The 19,979-nt window shown below is 45.8% G+C and overlaps 1 protein-coding gene across 2 annotated transcripts in view; it reads right to left on the reverse strand.

Moving 5' to 3' along the window:
* The window catches only part of LOC137433888 (guanine nucleotide-binding protein subunit alpha-13), a 92,004-nt gene extending 75,368 nt beyond the window's left edge, over nt 1–16,636 (reverse strand). Inside the window, exons 1-2 of one of the 2 annotated variants that reach the window (XM_068126341.2) lie at nt 15,946–16,636; nt 4,037–4,111 (exon numbers count right to left, since the gene is read on the reverse strand). In XM_068126341.2, coding sequence (XP_067982442.1) covers nt 4,037–4,111; nt 15,946–16,485 — 615 coding nt within the window. In that variant the 5' untranslated portion in view covers nt 16,486–16,636. The remainder of the gene's footprint in view (nt 1–4,036; nt 4,112–15,945) is intronic. The other variant, XM_068126342.2, reaches the window with a different exon arrangement.
* Nucleotides 16,637–19,979: the final 3,343 nt, after the last annotated feature.

Below are 19,979 nucleotides of genomic sequence, written 5' to 3' on the forward strand. Positions count from 1 at the left end.
CTCCACTCTTCTGGGAAGGCTTTCCACTTGATGTTGGAACATTGCTGCGGGAATTTGCTTCCATTCAGCAACGAGAGCATTAGTGAGGTCGTGCATTGATGTTGGGTGATTAGGTCTGGCTCACAGTCGGCATTCCAATTCATCCCAAAGGTGTTCGATGGGGTTGAGGTCAGGTCTCTTTGCAGGCCAGTCAAGTTCTTCCACACCGATCTCGCCAAACCATTTCTGTATGGACTTCGCTTTGTGCACGGAGGCATTGTCATGCTGAAGCAGGAAAGGGCCTACCCCAAACTGTTGCCACAAAGTTGGAAGCACACAAATGTCTAGAATGTCATTGTATGCTGTCACGTTAAGATTTCCCTTTACTGGAACTAAGCGGCCAAGCCCGAACCATGAAAAACAGCCCCAGACCATTATTCCTCCAACACCAAACTTTACAGTTAGCACTATGCATTCAGGCAGGTAGCGTTCTCCTGGCATCCGACAAACCCAGATTTGTCCGTCGGACTGCCAGATGGTGAAGCGTGATTCATCACTCCAGAGAACGCGTTTCCACTGCTCCAGAGTCCAATAGCGGTGAGCTTTACACCACTCTAGCCGTCGCCTGGCATTGCACATGGTGATCTTAGGCTTGTGTGCGGCTGCTCGGCCATGGAAACCCATTTCATGAAGCTCCCGACCAACAGTTGTTGTGCTGACATTGCTTCCAGAGGCAGTTTGGAACTCAGTAGTGAGTGTTGCAACTGAGAACAGACGATTTTTACGCACTATGCGCTTTAGCACTTGGCGGTCCCGTTCTGTGAGTTTGTGTGTCCTACCACTTCACGGCTGAGCTGTTGCTCCTAAACATTTCCACTTCACAATAACAGCACTTACAGTTGACCGAGGCAGCTCGAGCAGGGCAGAAATTTGACGAACTGGCTTGTTGGAAATGTGGCATCCTATGCCGGTGCCACGTTGAAAGTCACTGAGCTCTTCAGTAAGGCCCATTCTACTGTCAATGTTTGTCTATGGAGATTGCATGGCTGTGTGCTTGATTGTATATACCTGTCAGCAATGGGTGTGGCTGAAATAGCCAAATCCACTAATTAGAAGGGGTGTCCGCATACTTTTGGTCATGTAGTGTATAAATCGCTTGGAAATTTGATGAACGTACAAATGTGCGGTGTGTTGGCCTTCTGGCAGAGAGTTTTGTTTCAGCCTTTACCCCATCCATTAGGCACATTCAAGGTCTGCCTCTTCTTCTTCGCTCAACCATCCCCAGCATGGCTGACTTCTCCAGACTTTTGTTTTCTGCACATATGATGTGTCCAACCAAAGTATGACAGTTTCTATTTTAGAATCAGTTGGTAGTCTAATTTTTTCAAGCAATGATCACTTGTGAAATCAAACATTCTCGGGTATATTCATTCCCCGAGTATGTTTCTATGTTTGTTTGTCTGTCTGTTTGTTTGTCAGTCACCTACAAGTGACAACTCTAAACAGATCTTCATGAAACTTAACCAACTGATATAGTCAAAATAACCACCTTGAATCACCTTTAGAGGCCATTTTTCCCCACAGAGCAGGGGTTGGCATTTTTCTGGCACCGTGGTCCCCTTTTTGAAGCAATGTTTTATGGCCGGATGCCCTTCCTGCAGGAAACAGGAAATTACCAGTAAACTGGTACTCAATTTACCGACCTCGGAAGGATGACTGGCTGAGTCAACCCCCCTGGCATTAATTCAGCAATCTGATATAATCAAAAGCTGGAAATATAGTTTTTTGAGGTCAATATGTCAAAAGGTCAAGGTCACAAATCGTCAATTTTCATCAAATTCACTCGATATCAGAGAGTACGCTAGTACTCTCTAGGTAGGGAGGCACGGAAAAAAACGTCGGTCCCATCTGCTATATGAAACTAAAGTTGGATTATCTTCTTTAAAAACTCGCTTAGGCTACATATGAGAGCCTACCTGGTCTGTTCAGCTGATTGTCGAGGTATAGATCACTTTTCAGTTCTCCAGACCAAGGCAAAAGCAAAATAAAGCAAAATAACGAGATCGCTCAAACCCGGGAATTAATCTACTTGTTCATAATAATAACAATAATAATCTTCTTCAGAAGGAATATATCCGAGCTGCCTCTATCAATGGCAATGATTCAGCTACTATTCGATAGAGTTTTACTTCCTGCAACATCCTTTGTTATTATAATTCTCGTAGCTTGAAAGCATTCCTAGAAATGTACGGAAAACGCCATTCCTTTGTAAAATAATTGGGCTGGGGTAGGTGTGGCTATGACTGTCAATCAGCTTGATGGGGGCGGAGCCACTAGACACATTTGCCTCAGTGTCGGCGTTATGCGTGATAATGTTACATCAAATAATATCAGCAGAAATATCATGTCTCAGGAAATGCCTTGTTTTTCAGTTACTAAAATAATAGCGAGGTACCAGTGCCATACACCGCACACAGGACATGTGATCACGACTCCTCCAGTCGCGGGTGAAGGTAAAAGGAAACCGCGTAATCAATAAACCTTCTCGAGTCACGGTTTCTCGGCGCCAGATTCGTTACGTCGGCGCATCATTGATGGCGTCGTATAAACAGCCTGAACAAGGAATCTACGGGAATTGAATATACTATAAATGGAGGTGTGTGTGTGTGTGTGTGTGTGTGTGTGTGTGTGTGTGTGTGTGTGTGTGTGTGTGTGTGTGTGTGTGTGTGTGTGTGTGTGTCGTACTTTTTCACGTCTACTAATTAATTACGTACTATTCAAATGTGCCTTTTAACCCTTTAGAATGCTGAGACCCCTTTGACCTTGGAAGACCCTTTGACACTTGACCCAAAATACCCCCGAGGACCCAAAAGACCCAGATGAACCAAAAGTCCCCGATGACCAAAATCACACAAAAGTCCCCAAGGGCCCAAAAGTCTTTGATGACTGAAAAGACCCAGACGACTAAAAAGTCCCAATGAACCAAAAGACCCTTGAGGACCCAAAACACCCAGATGACCCAAAAGTCCTTGATGACCCAAAAGACCCAGATGACCCTGATGACTCAAAAATCCCCTTACACCCAAAAGTCCCTGAAGATCCAAAAGTCCCCAATTAAAATTTGGTCCAATGGACCAATGGGCCCCCTAGTTTAATAAATATTTGAACTGACATTTAGTGTTCCTTTCATCTTTGTTTTGGCATTGTACACGTGACATACCGTCAATGGTCAATTCATTGATATTTAAATATAAAGATCCGAGTTTCCTTATGTCTATGCCCTATTAGTATTACCTATGGCTACTGTGGTTGGGGATTTGGGTGAGGGAGGTGGAAGCAGGAGGAAGAGGGGGAACAATTATGTTATTTAACAAAAAAAAACAAAAAAACAAACAATGCCAGACACCCTCAGTACGCCACTGGTGAGCACGTCTGTAAAGTTTGTGCTCCAACATTTTAAAATCAGTAGTAGAACATCATCTACTCAAATATTATAATAATTATTCATACGGTGTGTATTTATATAGTTAAATATTTATAGATACTCTCTGAGTGTTCTCTCGTACTCAACCAACGCCATCGTAGTTTGGCAAGGCCACGCCCTTCCCCATGCTTACTCGATCAACCCTGAACCTTGCTATGCGCATGCGCAGATAAGAAAGTGTGTCACGTGTACAGTGCGTTTGACCAACGTCTTCCTGATGACATATAGTGATGTATTATTGTCTGGCGAGAATCTACTCAAGTATTACCGAGGTCTTCTGATTTCCCAGGCCCAGGATTTGGATGCCACATATAAATACTTATATCTTGTCTTGATAAAGTTCTTCATTGAAGTTAATTTTACAAAACTATTATTATCAGAGTGCGTTGGCACTGTCGACTCTACGTATTAACGTCGGGATGACGCGGATAAAAAATGTCGGCCCCACCCACTGATACAAAACAAAGGTTGGATTATCTTTTCGTCATTGTAGTTTATCGAGGACATTTGCATTTCGAGTGTATAATAATAAGTTTTATTGACACTTCAAGTGAACAAAACAGTAAAACCCACGAGAGTGTCTTTCATGTGTCCGGCCGTGCAGAAATTCCTCGAGAGGCTCCACCCCATCACAACTCTGTCCCCGCCCTATTGGTTAGAGGGAAACCACACCAGTTATTTTGGGAATTTCTCAGTGCAGATCCTTGTGTGGCCTGAGGCTGGATGAAGACATTACTTTTTGAGAAACGAGCAATAAGACAGAGCTGCAAGATACAGTCAGGGTTACGTATGACAATATAAGAACATGTGCAGTGTTTGACATTGCTGACTAAGATATCTTGGCACTTTTGCTCCAAGATTGGGTATCCCCTGAGTACCGACCATTGTGTTATTCCACATTGCAAAAAATTACAGAAACAAGTGAATAAAAAAATTTATGCTAAATTAAAAAGGCAATGTAGGGATGACAAACTACAGTCTAAAAAAGGTCCTAAACAAGATAGGGATGATGTTGGTTTAGAGAGTAGCTAACAGTATTGCCATCACATAACAATCCCGATGTGCTGTGTTGGGTTTGCGCCAAATGTAATGTTTTGCATTTAGGCCAAAACGTTCCATCTTGGTTTTGTCAGACCACAAAATGTTTTGCCACAGGAATACAGAATCTCCGGAGTGGTTTATTGCATACCTCAAACGTGACTCAAGGTGGACCTTTTGAGTAATGGCTTCCTTCTTGCCACCTCATCGTACAGGTCAGACTTGTAGAGTGCTTGGGATATTGTTGTCACATGCACACAGTCTTTGCCATAAAGGCCTGTAGCTCTTTCAAAGTTGTCATTGGCCTCTTGGCAACCTCTCTGATCAGTCTCCTCCTTGCTTGGTCATCCAGTTTGGAGGTAAGACCTGATCTAGGCAGGGTCTTGGTGGTACCGTACACACTCCATTTCTTAATGATTGTCTTGACTGTGTTCCAAGGGATATTGAAAGCCTTCTAAATATTGTTATACCCATCCACTGATCTGTACCTTTCCACAACTTTATCCCAGAGGTCTTTTGAAAGCTCCTTGCTGCTCATTGTTGAGTCTGTGCTGTGAAAGGCACTACCCAGCAGAGGAAACCTACAGGAACAGCTGATTTATTCTGAAATAATGACAATCACTTGAATTTAACACAGGTGGAGGCCAATTAAATTGGTGTGTGATTTTGAAGGTGATTGGTTCCACCTGAGATAATTTACAATTGCTATTATAAGGGGGGGGGAGGGGGGAGGGGAAAGGGGAGGGGGAGGGGGAAGGGAGGGGGAGGGGGAGGGGGAGGGGGGAGGGGGTGGGGGGGGGAGGGGGGAGGGGGGAAAGGGGAGGGGGAGAGGGGAAGGGGAAGGGGTAGGGGGGAAGGGGAAGGGGTAGGGGGGAGGGGAAGGGGGAGGGGGAAAAGGGAGGGGGGGGGAAAGGGAGGGGGAGGGGGAAAAGGGAGGGGAGAAGGGGAGGGGTAGGGTGGAGGGGGAAGGGAGGGGGAGGGGAGGACGGAGGGGGGAGGGGGAAGGGGAGGGCCAGTCAACAATGACGTTGCAGTTCTCATGGTCGGAGAGCAGCACAACAATCGCGACATCGTCCTGCATCTTCGCAGCAGCACGAAGCGGATTTTGGAGACTCACCGATCCTGTGACGCCCTCCAGTACCGGCGTTGCCGGGCGGGGGAAGGGAGACCCGTACATTCCCAACCCATACATTCGCCCTCTCGACTCAAGCTCACTCGGACAAAAGCCTCGCACAAATTACACCGTGAAGGCCCAATGGCCATGTCTATGCCACAAATCAAGTACGTGAGCGAGTCGGGCGCACTGAATTGAAAATATATAGAACGCTCATACTCCGTGAAAAGTGAAGCCGCCGTGTCGCCATCTTGGTTAGCACGACTCGACCAACTCGCTTCGCGGATCTCGTTTGTTTTGAATGTGTGAATTACGTGCGAACGCGTAACTGTGAGTTTATGGCGGCAAGGAGCATCACGTGATCGCTCTGAGCGAATCAGCGTGCTGCTTTGCCACCTGATCAGATTCCATGTATAATATTCCTCGCTGAAATGCGCTGAGGTAAATATGAATAAAAAATATGGATCTCGTAAAGATGAAAGAAAAAAAAACCTATGTGGTGTGAATGGCAATGTTCCTCGCTGAAATGTGAAAAAACGCAATCGCTTTTCGCTCTGAAATACGTGCGAACATGTAACTGAGTTAATGGCGGCAAGGAACATCACGTGATCGCTCTGAGCGAATCAGCGCGCTGCTCTGCCACCGGTCAGATTCCGTGCATAATATTCCTCGCTGAAATGCGCTGAGGTAAAAATATGGTAAAAAAATATTATGAAATAATTTTTTTTAGGTCGGCCATGTTCTTCCCAGGCTCAATGGCCATGTCTATGCCAAATATCAAGCACGTGAGCCTCTCCGTTTAGGAGTCTATCGGTAACATTACACACACACAAACTGTGTTTTATATATATAGATTATCTAGTTCATCATACTATATGTGACAGAACTCATTCAAGAGGATTGTTCAGAAAGTAGATGCGAGGGTTGTCCGGATGGTCTTTTCAGAGAGACAAAGTGAGAGTGCGAGATTTGTCAGGATTGAAAGACATGTTCCACTTGTTTGACCAGTTTGTGATATTGTCCAGGTCTGCAGAGAGTGAAGAGGCTGCTGCCTGCCGATCTGAGGGTTGAGATTGCTTTTCTTAAAAATAGATAATCATACTATATGTAATTTATGTGTGTGGTGTGTGATTTGACTTGTACGCATTCTTTAACTATTCGATGGAAAGAGTCAAAATCTGGTGATTGTTGCATATTGGGATTTTTGGAAATTTAGTGTGATAAAGGAAAACAAACATATTGTTACGTTTGTGGGGGGTAAACATGAAATACCTTAGGAAAGTAGGAATGTGTAGGTTTTAGTATGGACCGACGGACCGTGCGACGGGAAGAAGGAGAAGCCCATCTTGATGTACATAAGCAGGGTAAATGTTCAGGTTAAGAGTTTTTTTGCGAGTCTTTGCATGGGGGGGTGGAGCTTGTGTTATCTAGGTAGGGCTTAAGAATAATTCCCAGTATGTATTGCCTCCCTGTGATTTTTCCCTTCATATTATTTCATCAAAAAGGGCTGCCATTACAACAACCATAATCGCCCGTCAGAAACCCGAACATTTGCCGAAACCTGGGGAATGTTTGGCTCAGCTAGGCTCTGCCTTGGAGGACCGGAATTGACCGGCCATGCCCCGAGCTTCGTCATTGGGCATCAATGAATGCCCGTGAGGCCACGCCCCGAAGGGCGATTGGTTGGGACGATTCGACGGCGCTGGGCGATTGGTCAAAAGGATGACGTCTTTGGGACGCTCCGAGAAAAAGCAAGAGGAGACAACATTTTCTCTCTTTTGCGCTGGCTTTCAAAGAGAATGGCTGCATTTTCCTTTTGCTCTTGTCCTGGTCTTGATCGCGGCGGTCGCTTGGTTGTTTTGCATGGGAGAACAACGGCCACTCGTCTGTGTGTGCCAGAAAGATAATCGGAGCCTTGTTAGCAAAGGTGGGCCGCCTGCACGGATTACCTCACGGTCGAGGTGTGACGAAAAAGCATCTCCACACCATTGTTGGAGTAGGACCCGCACGCGGCTTCGGCCGCTTTGGTCGGTGAACCAATTCAGTGACCCAATATGCAAATTTTGTTCAACTTTCAAGTCAAAAGGAAGGCGATTGACGATTAGATGTAATCTTGACATTTGGCCCTTTGACCTCAAACGATAGGCTTCAGTGACCGAATATGCAAACCAGTTCATATTTCAAGTCAATCAGAAGAATATTAATGATTTTATGTGACCTTGACCTATGACCTCAAACACAATAGGATTCTACCTTTTGATTGAAACAATTCAGTGACCCAATATGCACGCCCTGTTCAAATTTCAAGCCAAGCAGGTAAAAATTGATACGTTTAGGTGACTTTGACCTTTTGACCTCAAAAACAACAGGCTTCTAGCTTTTACCGAGCTCTGTCAGCTGGTGACGTTTCGTGAAGATCGGTATAGGATTGCAACATGTAGGCGATTGACATACAGACAGACAAACAGACAGAACAAGAAAGATGTAGTTTGATTAAACAAACCAAAATCTAATCATCTTGTTCTTGTCACTTAACCAACTCATCCACCTAATTTTGTCATAACTCCTCCACAACCTTTTGCAACATCATGCGAAATATCGTTTTTGGCCCTTTCTCCCAATGGTAAAGTCAAATCACTTTAAGTAAATAGAAAAATTCTCATATCCAGATCCAGATCTTCACCAAAATCAAATCAATTAGTCCTCATCACATATGCAACCAGTCCACCAAGTTTCGTCCGAATCCATCCACAACTTTTTGCGATAGCGTGCAATATATTGTTTTGGCCCTATCTTTCAATGGTGAAGAATCACTTTAAATTCTAGTATCTAGAACCGGATCCGGATCCGGATCTTAATCAGAATCTAATCATTTCGTCCCGTTGTCAATCACCCAACCTCTCCACCAAATTTTGTCCAAATCCATCCACAACGTTTTGAGATATCCTGTTCACAGACAAATGAGCAGACATACAGTTGTGAAAACATAGCCTCCGTCCACCTTCGGTGGCAGAAGTAACAATAGTTGCCATGGAAACAGCAATTTGGTAATTTAGAAAATTTGACCTATCAAGTGTTTTACATTCACGATTGAATGTTATGCATTCTAAATTTGGTTGATACATTTTCTATGTGAAGCCTAATATGTTGTTTACATGTTTTGGATGAGGTTGACCTTCGACTTGAACCAATTATATGACCCAATATGCAAATTCTTAAAATTCCAGGTCAATTGTACAAAAGTTGACAATTTTATGCAACTTTGGCCTTTGACCTTTTGATCTAAAAAAAAACAATCGACTCCTATATTTAGATTAGTGAACCAATTATATGATCCATGATACAAATTCTTTACATTTCAGGTCACTTGGGTGAAAATTGGCTATTTTAAGCAAACTTAACCTTTATTTGACCTTTTGATGTAAACAAAAAAAAACAAAAAAAAAACAGCTTCTAGCTTTTTATTGGTGAACCAATTCAGTGACCCGATATGCGAATTCTTAAAATTTCAGGTCAATCAGATAAAAATTGACAATTTTGGGCGATACTGACCTTTGACCTTTTGACCAAATTATTAATTTACCTTCTCCATATTCTCATAATAAAGTTTTGTTGAAAATTCGATGACAAAGCTCAAATGGTAAATTGAAATTTCAGGTCAATTGGATGAAAATTGATGATTTTAGGTGACGATGACCTTTATCCTTTTGACAAAATCATTAATTTGTCTTCTCCGTATTAGCGTAATAAAGTTTTGGTGGTAAATTTGACAATACCTCAAATGGTAAAAAAAAAGAAGAAAAAAAAAAAGTTAGGTCCTGCACGGACGGACGAACACACACACACACACACACACACACACACACACACACACACACACACACACACACACACACACACACACACACACAAACACACAGACACACACACACACACACACACACACACACACACACACACACACACACACACACACACACACACACACACACACACACGTCTCCTGCTGTGCAGCGGACGGGATAATAAATATTGTATTCCATAGTTGGTCCACATATACAATTTATTACGTCCAAAGCTTTGTAAAATATTGCTTAATTAGGTGGTTGGAAAAGAGTAAACTCGCTTATATACACCCCAGGAATATGAAAAAATATAATTACACGAGGGTTCAATCCCTAACTTCAGTATTCAGTCGCTGTTCTTTTACTAAGTAATATTATAAATAACTAATTGCCGAGTAGGGAACCCTACACCTCCCTCCTCTCCACCCCTCCCATCTCTCTCCTTTCCCAGTCCCCACATCGTGTCCAATCAGACACATTCAAAACGGCTATTTGAATGCATTCGCCGGTTTTCTCAACTTTTTCTGCAAGAGAGACAAACTATCTTAGCCACTAGGAAAAATGAAATCGTATGGTGAATTAGAGTTGAGATAAAGCCGTGAGGGAGTCTGCATGGACTTTCTATTACAGGCCTTAATTTCATTTGAAACACAAGAATAAAAACGTTCTTTGACATTGAAAGCCACCATCTCCGCAACAGGACCACGTCCTTTAGTGTTAAAGAGACCTCTGCACATTTAAAACAACTGTTTTTCCTGGATGACACTCCCAGCATATCCTCAAATTTGGTAAAGGTATCCAGTCCAAAACAATGGATAATTGCAGAGCTGCATCTAGAAATATTGGATAAGCTCATGGTGCAAGTGCCACATAAAATGACTTGTACAGGAGTGAGTATGGAACAAGAAATAAAGGAGTGAGTTTGTAAAGACAGGTAAATTAGGGAGCACAGAATGACCGGTAAATTAGGGAGCTCAGAATGAAGGGATAGGGGGAGCATAGAATGACACATAAATGAGGGAGCATGGAATGACAAATGAGGGAGCATGGAATGACACGTAGAGGAGGAGCATGGAAAGACACGTAGAGGAGGGAGCATGGAATGACACATAAAGGAGGAAGCATGGAATGACACATAAATGAGGGAGCATGGAATGACAAATGAGGGAGCATGGAATGACACATAAATGAGGTAGCATGGAATGACACATAGAGGAGGAAGCATGGAATGACACGTAGAGGAGGAAGCATGGAATGACACAAAAGGAGGGAGCATGGAATGACACATACATGAGGGAGCATGGAATGACACATAAATGAGGTAGCATGGAATGACACATAGAGGAGAAAGCATGGAATGACACGTAGAGGAGGAAGCATGGAATGACACAAAAGGAGGGAGCATAGAATGACACATAAAGGAGGGAGCATGGAATGACACATAAAGGAGGGAGCATGGAATGACACATACATGAGGGAGCATGGAATGACAAATGAGGCAGCATGGAATGACACATAAAGGAGGGAGCATGGAATGACACATAAAGGATGGAGCAGGGAATGACACATAAAGGAGGGAGCATGGAATGACACATAAATGAGGGAGCATAGAATGACACATAAAGGAGGAAGCATGGAATGACACATAAAGGAGGGAGCATGGAATGACACATAAAGGAGGGAGCATGGAATGACACATAAAGGAGGGAGCAGGGAATGACACATAAAGGAGGGAGCATGGAATGACACATAAATGAGGGAGCATAGAATGACACATAAAGGAGGAAGCATGGAATGACACAAAAGGAGGGAGCATAGAATGACACATAAAGGAGGGAGCATGGAATGACACATAAAGGAGGGAGCATGGAATGACACATACATGAGGGAGCATGGAATGACAAATGAGGCAGCATGGAATGACACATAAAGGAGGGAGCATGGAATGACACATAAAGGAGGGAGCAGGGAATGACACATAAAGGAGGGAGCATGGAATGACACATAAATGAGGAAGCATAGAATGACACATAAAGGAGGGAGCATGGAATGACACATAAAGGAGGGAGCATGGAATGACACGTAAAGGAGGAAGCATGGAATGACAGGTAAGGGAGGAAGCATAGAATGACAGGTAAGGGAGGAAGCATGGAATGACAGGTAAGGGAGGAAGCATAGAATGACAGGTAAGGGAGGAAGCATAGAATGACAGGTAAGGGAGGAAGCGTGGAATGACAGGTAAGGGAGGAAGCATGGAATGACAGGTAAGGGAGGAAGCATAGAATGACAGGTAAGGGAGGAAGCATGGAATGACAGGTAAGGGAGGAAGCATAGAATGACAGGTAAGGGAGGAAGCATAGAATGACAGGTAAGGGAGGAAGCGTGGAATGACAGGTAAGGGAGGAAGCATGGAATGACAGGTAAGGGAGGAAGCATGGAATGACAGGTAAGGGAGGAAGCATGGAATGACAGGTAAGGGAGGAAGCATGGAATGACAGGTAAGGGAGGAAGCGTGGAATGACAGGTAGAGGAAGGAGCATGAAATGACAGGTAGAGGAAGGAGCATGGAATGACACGTGAAGGAGGGAGTATTCGTTGACAGGTAAGGGAGGAAGCATGGAATGACAGGTAAGGGAGGAAGCATAGAATGACAGGTAAGGGAGGAAGCATAGAATGACAGGTAAGGGAGGAAGCGTGGAATTACAGGAAAGGGAGGAAGCATGGAATGACAGGTAAGGGAGGAAGCATGGAATGACAGGTAAGGGAGGAAGCATGGAATGACAGGTAAGGGAGGAAGCGTGGAATGACAGGTAGAGGAAGAAGCGTGGAATGACAGGTAGAGGAAGGAGCATGGAATGACAGGTAGAGGAAGGAGCATGGAATGACAGGTGGAGGGAAGGAGCATGGAATGACACGTGAAGGAGGGAGTATTCGTTGATAAGTAAAGGAGGGAGTATTCGTTGACAGGTAAGGGAGGAAGCATAGAATGACAGGTAAGGGAGGAAGCATAGAATGACAGGTAAGGGAGGAAGCATAGAATGACAGGTGAGGGAGGAGGCGTGGAATTACAGGAAAGGGAGGAAGCATGGCATGACAGGTAAGGGAGGAAGCATGGAATGACAGGTAAGGGAGGAAGCATGGAATGACAGGTAAGGGAGGAAGCATGGAATGACAGGTAAGGGAGGAAGCATGGAATGACAGGTAAGGGAGGAAGCGTGGAATGACAGGTAGAGGAAGGAGCGTGGAATGACAGGAAGAGGAAGGAGCATGGAATGACAGGTAGAGGAAGGAGCATGGAATGACAGGTAGAGGAAGGAGCATGGAATGACAGGTAGAGGAAGGAGCATGGAATGACAGGTAGAGGAAGGAGCATGGAATGACAGGTAGAGGAAGGAGCATGGAATGACAGGTAGAGGAAGGAGCATGGAATGACAGGTAGAGGAAGGAGCATGGAATGACAGGTAGAGGAAGGAGCATGGAATGACACGTGAAGGAGGGAGTATTCGTTGACAGGTAAGGGAGGAAGCATGGAATGACAGGTAAGGGAGGAAGCATAGAATGACAGGTAAGGGAGGAAGCATAGAATGACAGGTAAGGGAGGAAGCATAGAATGACAGGTAAGGGAGGAAGCATGGAATGACAGGTAAGGGAGGAAGCGTGGAATGACAGGTAGAGGAAGGAGCATGGAATGACAGGTAGAGGAAGGAGCATGAAATGACAGGTAGAGGAAGGAGCATGGAATGACACGTGAAGGAGGGAGTATTCGTTGACAGGTAAGGGAGGAAGCATGGAATGACAGGTAAGGGAGGAAGCATAGAATGACAGGTAAGGGAGGAAGCATAGAATGACAGGTAAGGGAGGAAGCATAGAATGACAGGTAAGGGAGGAAGCGTGGAATTACAGGAAAGGGAGGAAGCATGGAATGACAGGTAAGGGAGGAAGCATGGAATGACAGGTAAGGGAGGAAGCATGGAATGACAGGTAAGGGAGGAAGCGTGGAATGACAGGTAGAGGAAGAAGCGTGGAATGACAGGTAGAGGAAGGAGCATGGAATGACAGGTAGAGGAAGGAGCATGGAATGACAGGTGGAGGGAAGGAGCATGGAATGACACGTGAAGGAGGGAGTATTCGTTGATAAGTAAAGGAGGGAGTATTCGTTGACAGGTAAGGGAGGAAGCATAGAATGACAGGTAAGGGAGGAAGCATAGAATGACAGGTAAGGGAGGAAGCATAGAATGACAGGTGAGGGAGGAGGCGTGGAATTACAGGAAAGGGAGGAAGCATGGCATGACAGGTAAGGGAGGAAGCATGGAATGACAGGTAAGGGAGGAAGCATGGAATGACAGGTAAGGGAGGAAGCATGGAATGACAGGTAAGGGAGGAAGCATGGAATGACAGGTAAGGGAGGAAGCGTGGAATGACAGGTAGAGGAAGGAGCGTGGAATGACAGGAAGAGGAAGGAGCATGGAATGACAGGTAGAGGAAGGAGCATGGAATGACAGGTAGAGGAAGGAGCATGGAATGACAGGTAGAGGAAGGAGCATGGAATGACAGGTAGAGGAAGGAGCATGGAATGACAGGTAGAGGAAGGAGCATGGAATGACAGGTAGAGGAAGGAGCATGGAATGACAGGTAGAGGAAGGAGCATGGAATGACAGGTAGAGGAAGGAGCATGGAATGACAGGTAGAGGAAGGAGCATGGAATGACACCTGAAGGAGGGAGTATTCGTTGACAGGTAAGGGAGGAAGCATGGAATGACAGGTAAGGGAGGAAGCATGGAATGACAGGTAAGGGAGGAAGCATGGAATGACAGGTAAGGGAGGAAGCATGGAATGACAGGTAAGGGAGGAAGCATGGAATGACAGGTAAGGGAGGAAGCATAGAATGACAGGTAAGGGAGGAAGCATGGAATGACAGGTAAGGGAGGAAGCATGGAATGACACGTAAGGGAGGAAGCATGGAATGACAGGTAAGGGAGGAAGCATGGAATGACAGGTAAGGGAGGAAGCGTGGAATGACAGGTAGAGGAAGGAGCATGGAATGACAGGTAGAGGAAGGAGCATGAAATGACAGGTAGAGGAAGGAGCATGGAATGACAGGTAGAGGAAGGAGCATGGAATGACAGGTAGAGGAAGGAGCATGGAATGACACGTGAAGGAGGGAGTATTCGTTGACAAGTAAAGGAGGGAGTATTCGTTGACAGGTAAGGGAGGAAGCATAGAATGACAGGTAAGGGAGGAAGCATAGAATGACAGGTAAGGGAGGAAGCATAGAATGACAGGTAAGGGAGGAAGCGTGGAATTACAGGAAAGGGAGGAAGCATAGAATGACAGGTAAGGGAGGAAGCATGGAATGACAGGTAGAGGAAGGAGCATGGAATGACACGTGAAGGAGGGAGTATTCGTTGACAGGTAAGGGAGGAAGCATGGAATGACAGGTAGAGGAAGGAGCATGGAATGACAGGTAGAGGAAGGAGCATGGAATGACAGGTAGAGGAAGGAGCATGGAATGACACGTGAAGGAGGGAGTATTCGTTGACAGGTAAGGGAGGAAGCATGGAATGACAGGTAGAGGAAGGAGCATGGAATGACAGGTAGAGGAAGGAGCATGGAATGACAGGTAGAGGAAGGAGCATGGAATGACACGTGAAGGAGGGAGTATTCGTTGACAGGTAAGGGAGGAAGCATGGAATGACAGGTAAGGGAGGAAGCATGGAATGACAGGTAAGGGAGGAAGCATGGAATGACAGGTAAGGGAGGAAGCATGGAATGACAGGTAAGGGAGGAAGCATGGAATGACAGGTAAGGGAGGAAGCATGGAATGACAGGTAAGGGAGGAAGCATGGAATGGCAGGTAAGGGAGGAAGCATGGAATGACAGGTAAGGGAGGAAGCATGGAATGACAGGTAAGGGAGGAAGCATGGAATGACAGGTAAGGGAGGAAGCATAGAATGACAGGTAAGGGAGGAAGCATGGAATGACAGGTAAGGGAGGAAGCATGGAATGACAGGTAAGGGAGGAAGCATGGAATGACAGGTAAGGGAGGAAGCATGGAATGACAGGTAAGGGAGGAAGCATGGAATGACAGGTAAGGGAGGAAGCGTGGAATGACAGGTAGAGGAAGGAGCATGGAATGACAGGTAGAGGAAGGAGCATGGAATGACACGTGAAGGAGGGAGTATTCGTTGACAAGTAAAGGAGGGAGTATGGAATGACAGGAAAGGACGGAATTAATTTGGCACGGGATGGAAGGTAAAGGTGAGAAATGAATACCAGAAAATATGGAACAGGGCAATACCAAAGTACACGAGAAGAAAAGTGTTGTTGGGGTGGGGGGTTAGGGGGGAGACGTGGGGGGCAGGGAGGTGGGGGCAGGGAGGTGGGGGTTGAAAGCAAAAGAGTAAAGGCGATAAGCAATTAATAGGGAATGAAAGGCCAGATGAAGTTAAGGAAAAGACAAGAAGAGAAGGAGCAAAGTTCCTCACCAGCTGAAACTCTCGACGTCGGGCGTAGGCTGTCATGACGGCCGAGTCGGCCCACAGAAACCGGAGCAGCGGCAAAAAGTGCTGGAAGTTCGAGGGTTCGAGCACTTCGGTGGAGAAGTGTCCGGAGGGGGGCAACGAGGAAACCTCGGGTCTGGGCCTGCTCATCAAGGCCAACAGTTCTCTACAGACCTTGTCGTTCTCGGGCTCTTCCCACGGGATGTGAAGCTTGGAGCGGGCGTCCACCAAGACCCGCATTCCCTTGAGTATGTTGCTGTAGATGGTCGCCCGGAAATCCTCCAGGGCTTTCTGGTCGAAGTCCTGTCCGTGGATGATGCGCATCTGCTTGAGGAAGGTACTTTTGCCGCTCTCGCCGGCGCCCAGGAGCAGGATCTTGACGACTCGCCTCGACTGCTGCTTCTCGCGGGTGAGCATCGCGTCGATCTGCTTGCTCTTGCGACGCTGCTCCGCTTCCCGGGGCGACAGGGCGCACGTCGGGAAGCATTCGGACAGGCAGGAGCGGCTCGGCAAGAAGTCGGCCATCTCGGCGCCCGGCCCGCCGCCCCAACCGCGACCGACCGGCACCTCTCGCAGACACCACCCGATAAATGGCCGGCAGGAGGCGCCCGCGAAGCCGCCGACCTCTCACAAAACTACCTCGCTTCGAACATTTTCAAAACTTCCAAACCGTCCCGGTAAAACTTCCTCTTCCGATGACAGGACTATGAGGTTAAAAAAAAAAAAAAATGGTCGCCGCAGCGCGCCAATTGCCCACGAACTCGGGGTGTGAATCAATGGAGCAGACGAGTCCGCGTGACGCCATGGGATTATGGGTGGGTGATTGGGTTGGATGGAGGGAAAAAAAAACACGTTTCGTTTAATCTGTTCGTGTGTGCGTAACGGAACGTAAACCTTCGTAAAAATCAAATGGTGGAGTGTGACGTTATTAATAAGGGGAATAGTGCAATGTTAACTGAGCCAGACGTACTTTTCAACCTGGACACAACCGTACATGGAAGCATCACGTGCAATGCTCATCCACAAAGGAAAAAGGGGTGGGGCTTCACACAGAGGGTGTGGTTCCATGTAGAGGGCGTAGTTTTCACTGAAAGCATACTGTACGTGGTTCTCGGTCGAGGGCGTTGTGTTAACGCGGAAGGCGTGTTTTAACGCGGTGGGCGTGTTTTAACTCAGAGGGCGTGATTTTAACTAGGAAGGCGTGGTTCTTACTAGGTGGGTGTGGTTCTAATTTGGAAGGCGCGGTTTCACGTGGAGGGCGTGGTGTTCCTCGGAGGGCGTGGTTTAACCCAAAATGCTTGGTTTCACTTGCAGTTGCAGGACTGACTGTCTTAGACTAGGCTAAATTTCCAGAAATGCATCTAATACAAGTTATAGGGGCATTTCTGAGTAAAAGTTGGTAACAAGTGTTTTTAACCTATTTTGGGGGTGCTGATCATGAAAAAATAGGATACCAAGCTGAATTTTTGGTATTTGATGCTCAAATCTGGAAAAAACTAAATGGCCGCCAAAATATTTAACTTTTAGCCGCTGAACTCAGAATCACACAGGAAGACATTTCAACAAGTACACTTTACGTGAAACAAGATGAATATTTCCGGGCAATCAAATTTGTATATACTATTTTAGCAGAAATCGATGTTTCGGCCATTTTCCAAGATGGCCGCCATCAAATCTTATATTGACGATATCTCCAGTTCTAGTGAACATAGAATCATTATTTTGATGTCTAGCCCCAGGTTATCGAGGTCAAGGAAGCATATGAGCGCACTATTATTAGTGTTGGACCAAAGCTATATACTGAAACAGGACACATTCAAGGTGGTTGCTCACAAAATAGCTCTAAATATCGGCTAACTGCAGCTAAAATGATATCTACAGACACTTACACATGGACCCTTGTGCCACACAGCTCATATAATAAACAACACGATTACAAGGCAATACAACTTTACTTTTGATCTTCATTGATTAATACGATTACATGCAGTGAACAATCACATATGAACGTTTAACTATATACAGGTAGCACAGTCATGACGTCTTTTACGATATGCAGGCTCGACGGTAAGTTGAATAATGTCGTTAACACATTACACATTGTCATTAAAGCAACCGTCCTGGTCAGTTTCTTGCCGACATACACATGCAGCTGTGCAGCCAAGTTTTGCTTTACGGCAGCTACAGCGCATGGTACGACACCGTGACCTGCAACTGCAAGAAACAAGTTCAAGACACGACTCAGGAATTGGATGGAGTGTCATCAGCACTGGTTGCAAATTGGTAGCGACCCTTTTCCATCCCAACTCCGTGACATTCGGCAGGTTCGGAAGTGGGCAGTGTGCCTCCTTCCATATCAGAGATTGGTAATGCACACGCTGGATGTGGAATTTGAGAGCATCGCTCGTGGGTGGCATCGCTTCTGGTTTGCAGGCCTTCTCAAACATGACCCGACGAACGCTATCTGTTGTCTCCAGATTGTTCATCCCGTAGATTTTGCAGACAAATATTTCTGTCGATTTTGACACTTCAGGGGTCAAATTCCCTACTCCCAAACCCACAAGAAGGTGGTGATACTCAAGGAAGACTTTCCATGCTGAACGTTTCGTGTGTCCACAGATGTGCGATGTCGTGTCCGATCCCGTAAGAGCGTGAAATGGCAGAAGTGATTGGACTGAATTTGATGGCAAGTTGTGATATAATGGACCTATGGGTATGTACTTTCTCTTCTGGGCAGTACCAGCCATCATCCATAGATTTCTGCAACTGACACGCGGAAAATGTGCCACCAACAACAGCATGACATCAGTGTCTCTCGCACATACAACTACAGTGTCCAGCCGACTATCTATGACATGTAGAATTATGCGTGTGTCCGCTTCTTCGTGTGTTGCTTTTAGTGGAGTGAGGTCAGTATTGCCACGTGATGACCTGATTTCACGCTCATCGTCAAACCCCCCTGCAACCACAATCTCTGTATCACCAGGAGCATGTGCCAGAAGTTCTTCCGAGAGGAAGCGAGCAAGGGCTGCCTTGTTTTCTGGAAGGGCAATGAAGTTTATCCAGGAGTTAGGCAGTGGCACCTCCCGTCCTTCTACAATACGACGTATTGGACGACTTGTCTTTGTTCGTTTGGTTCTTGTTCCTGCTTTGATCGACTCATCTCGGTATCTGTCAAATACAACGTCTATGCGAAGATATTGCATTCCTGACTGGAAGATTGATCTTGTGAAAACGTCTGCCAAGTCTCCAAATGTCTTGGCAGCAACCGGTTTCCCAATGGCCACGACTCGAGCCTGTCCATCTATAACAAGACAAGCTGATTTCCCGTGCAGATCGAGCGTAGCAGGACATGGAACATCTGCTGTCAACATATCAGCCAGCAACGATTTGTTTCCTGTCCTTAAATTGCCATTGAGCTCTGCCAGCGAGACTGGTACTCGAAGAAGTTCGTGGTTCAACACGTTGTCCAAGTTGATCGTGCGGCCAGATGCATATGCCGTTACCAAACGTTGGAGGAAGTTTTGATCAGCTTTCAGAACAGTGCGTTTGTTCTTTTCGGCACTGTGTTGTACTACCTTATAAAGATCGTCGAATGTTGGAGCATTGTTCTTCTTGATGGTGTCATACAATGAGTGCTGAGGCACTGAGGTTTCTGCGTCTCCAACAAGTCTATCCTCCACAAATTCATCCAGTTGTTTCTGACCCATGACTCGTGCGTTCAGTAGCGATGTTTGGATTTCTTCGCTAGCAACGTCTTTTGTTGCAATGTTTTGCAGCGCAGCGTGATGTGTATCAGGTGCAAACACATGGAAGCGTTCCAATATGCTGAGCAGAATGTTCTCGTCTGCATTGTCACGTTGTTGTCTTGCTGGTTTCGATTCGTTATGGCTGAGCAAGTCTTTTGGATATATCTGCAACATTTCACGCGTATCTGCTGCAATATGTGCTCTCAGGTTGTAAGACAATGCCCATCTGTTCAAGGCTGTATTGGTTTTGGTGATACCAACGATTCCTCC

The sequence above is a fragment of the Myxine glutinosa genome, chromosome 10 (assembly GCF_964187855.1).
Source record: "Myxine glutinosa chromosome 10, kmMyxGlut1.1, whole genome shotgun sequence".
Lineage (NCBI taxonomy): Eukaryota > Metazoa > Chordata > Myxini > Myxiniformes > Myxinidae > Myxine > Myxine glutinosa.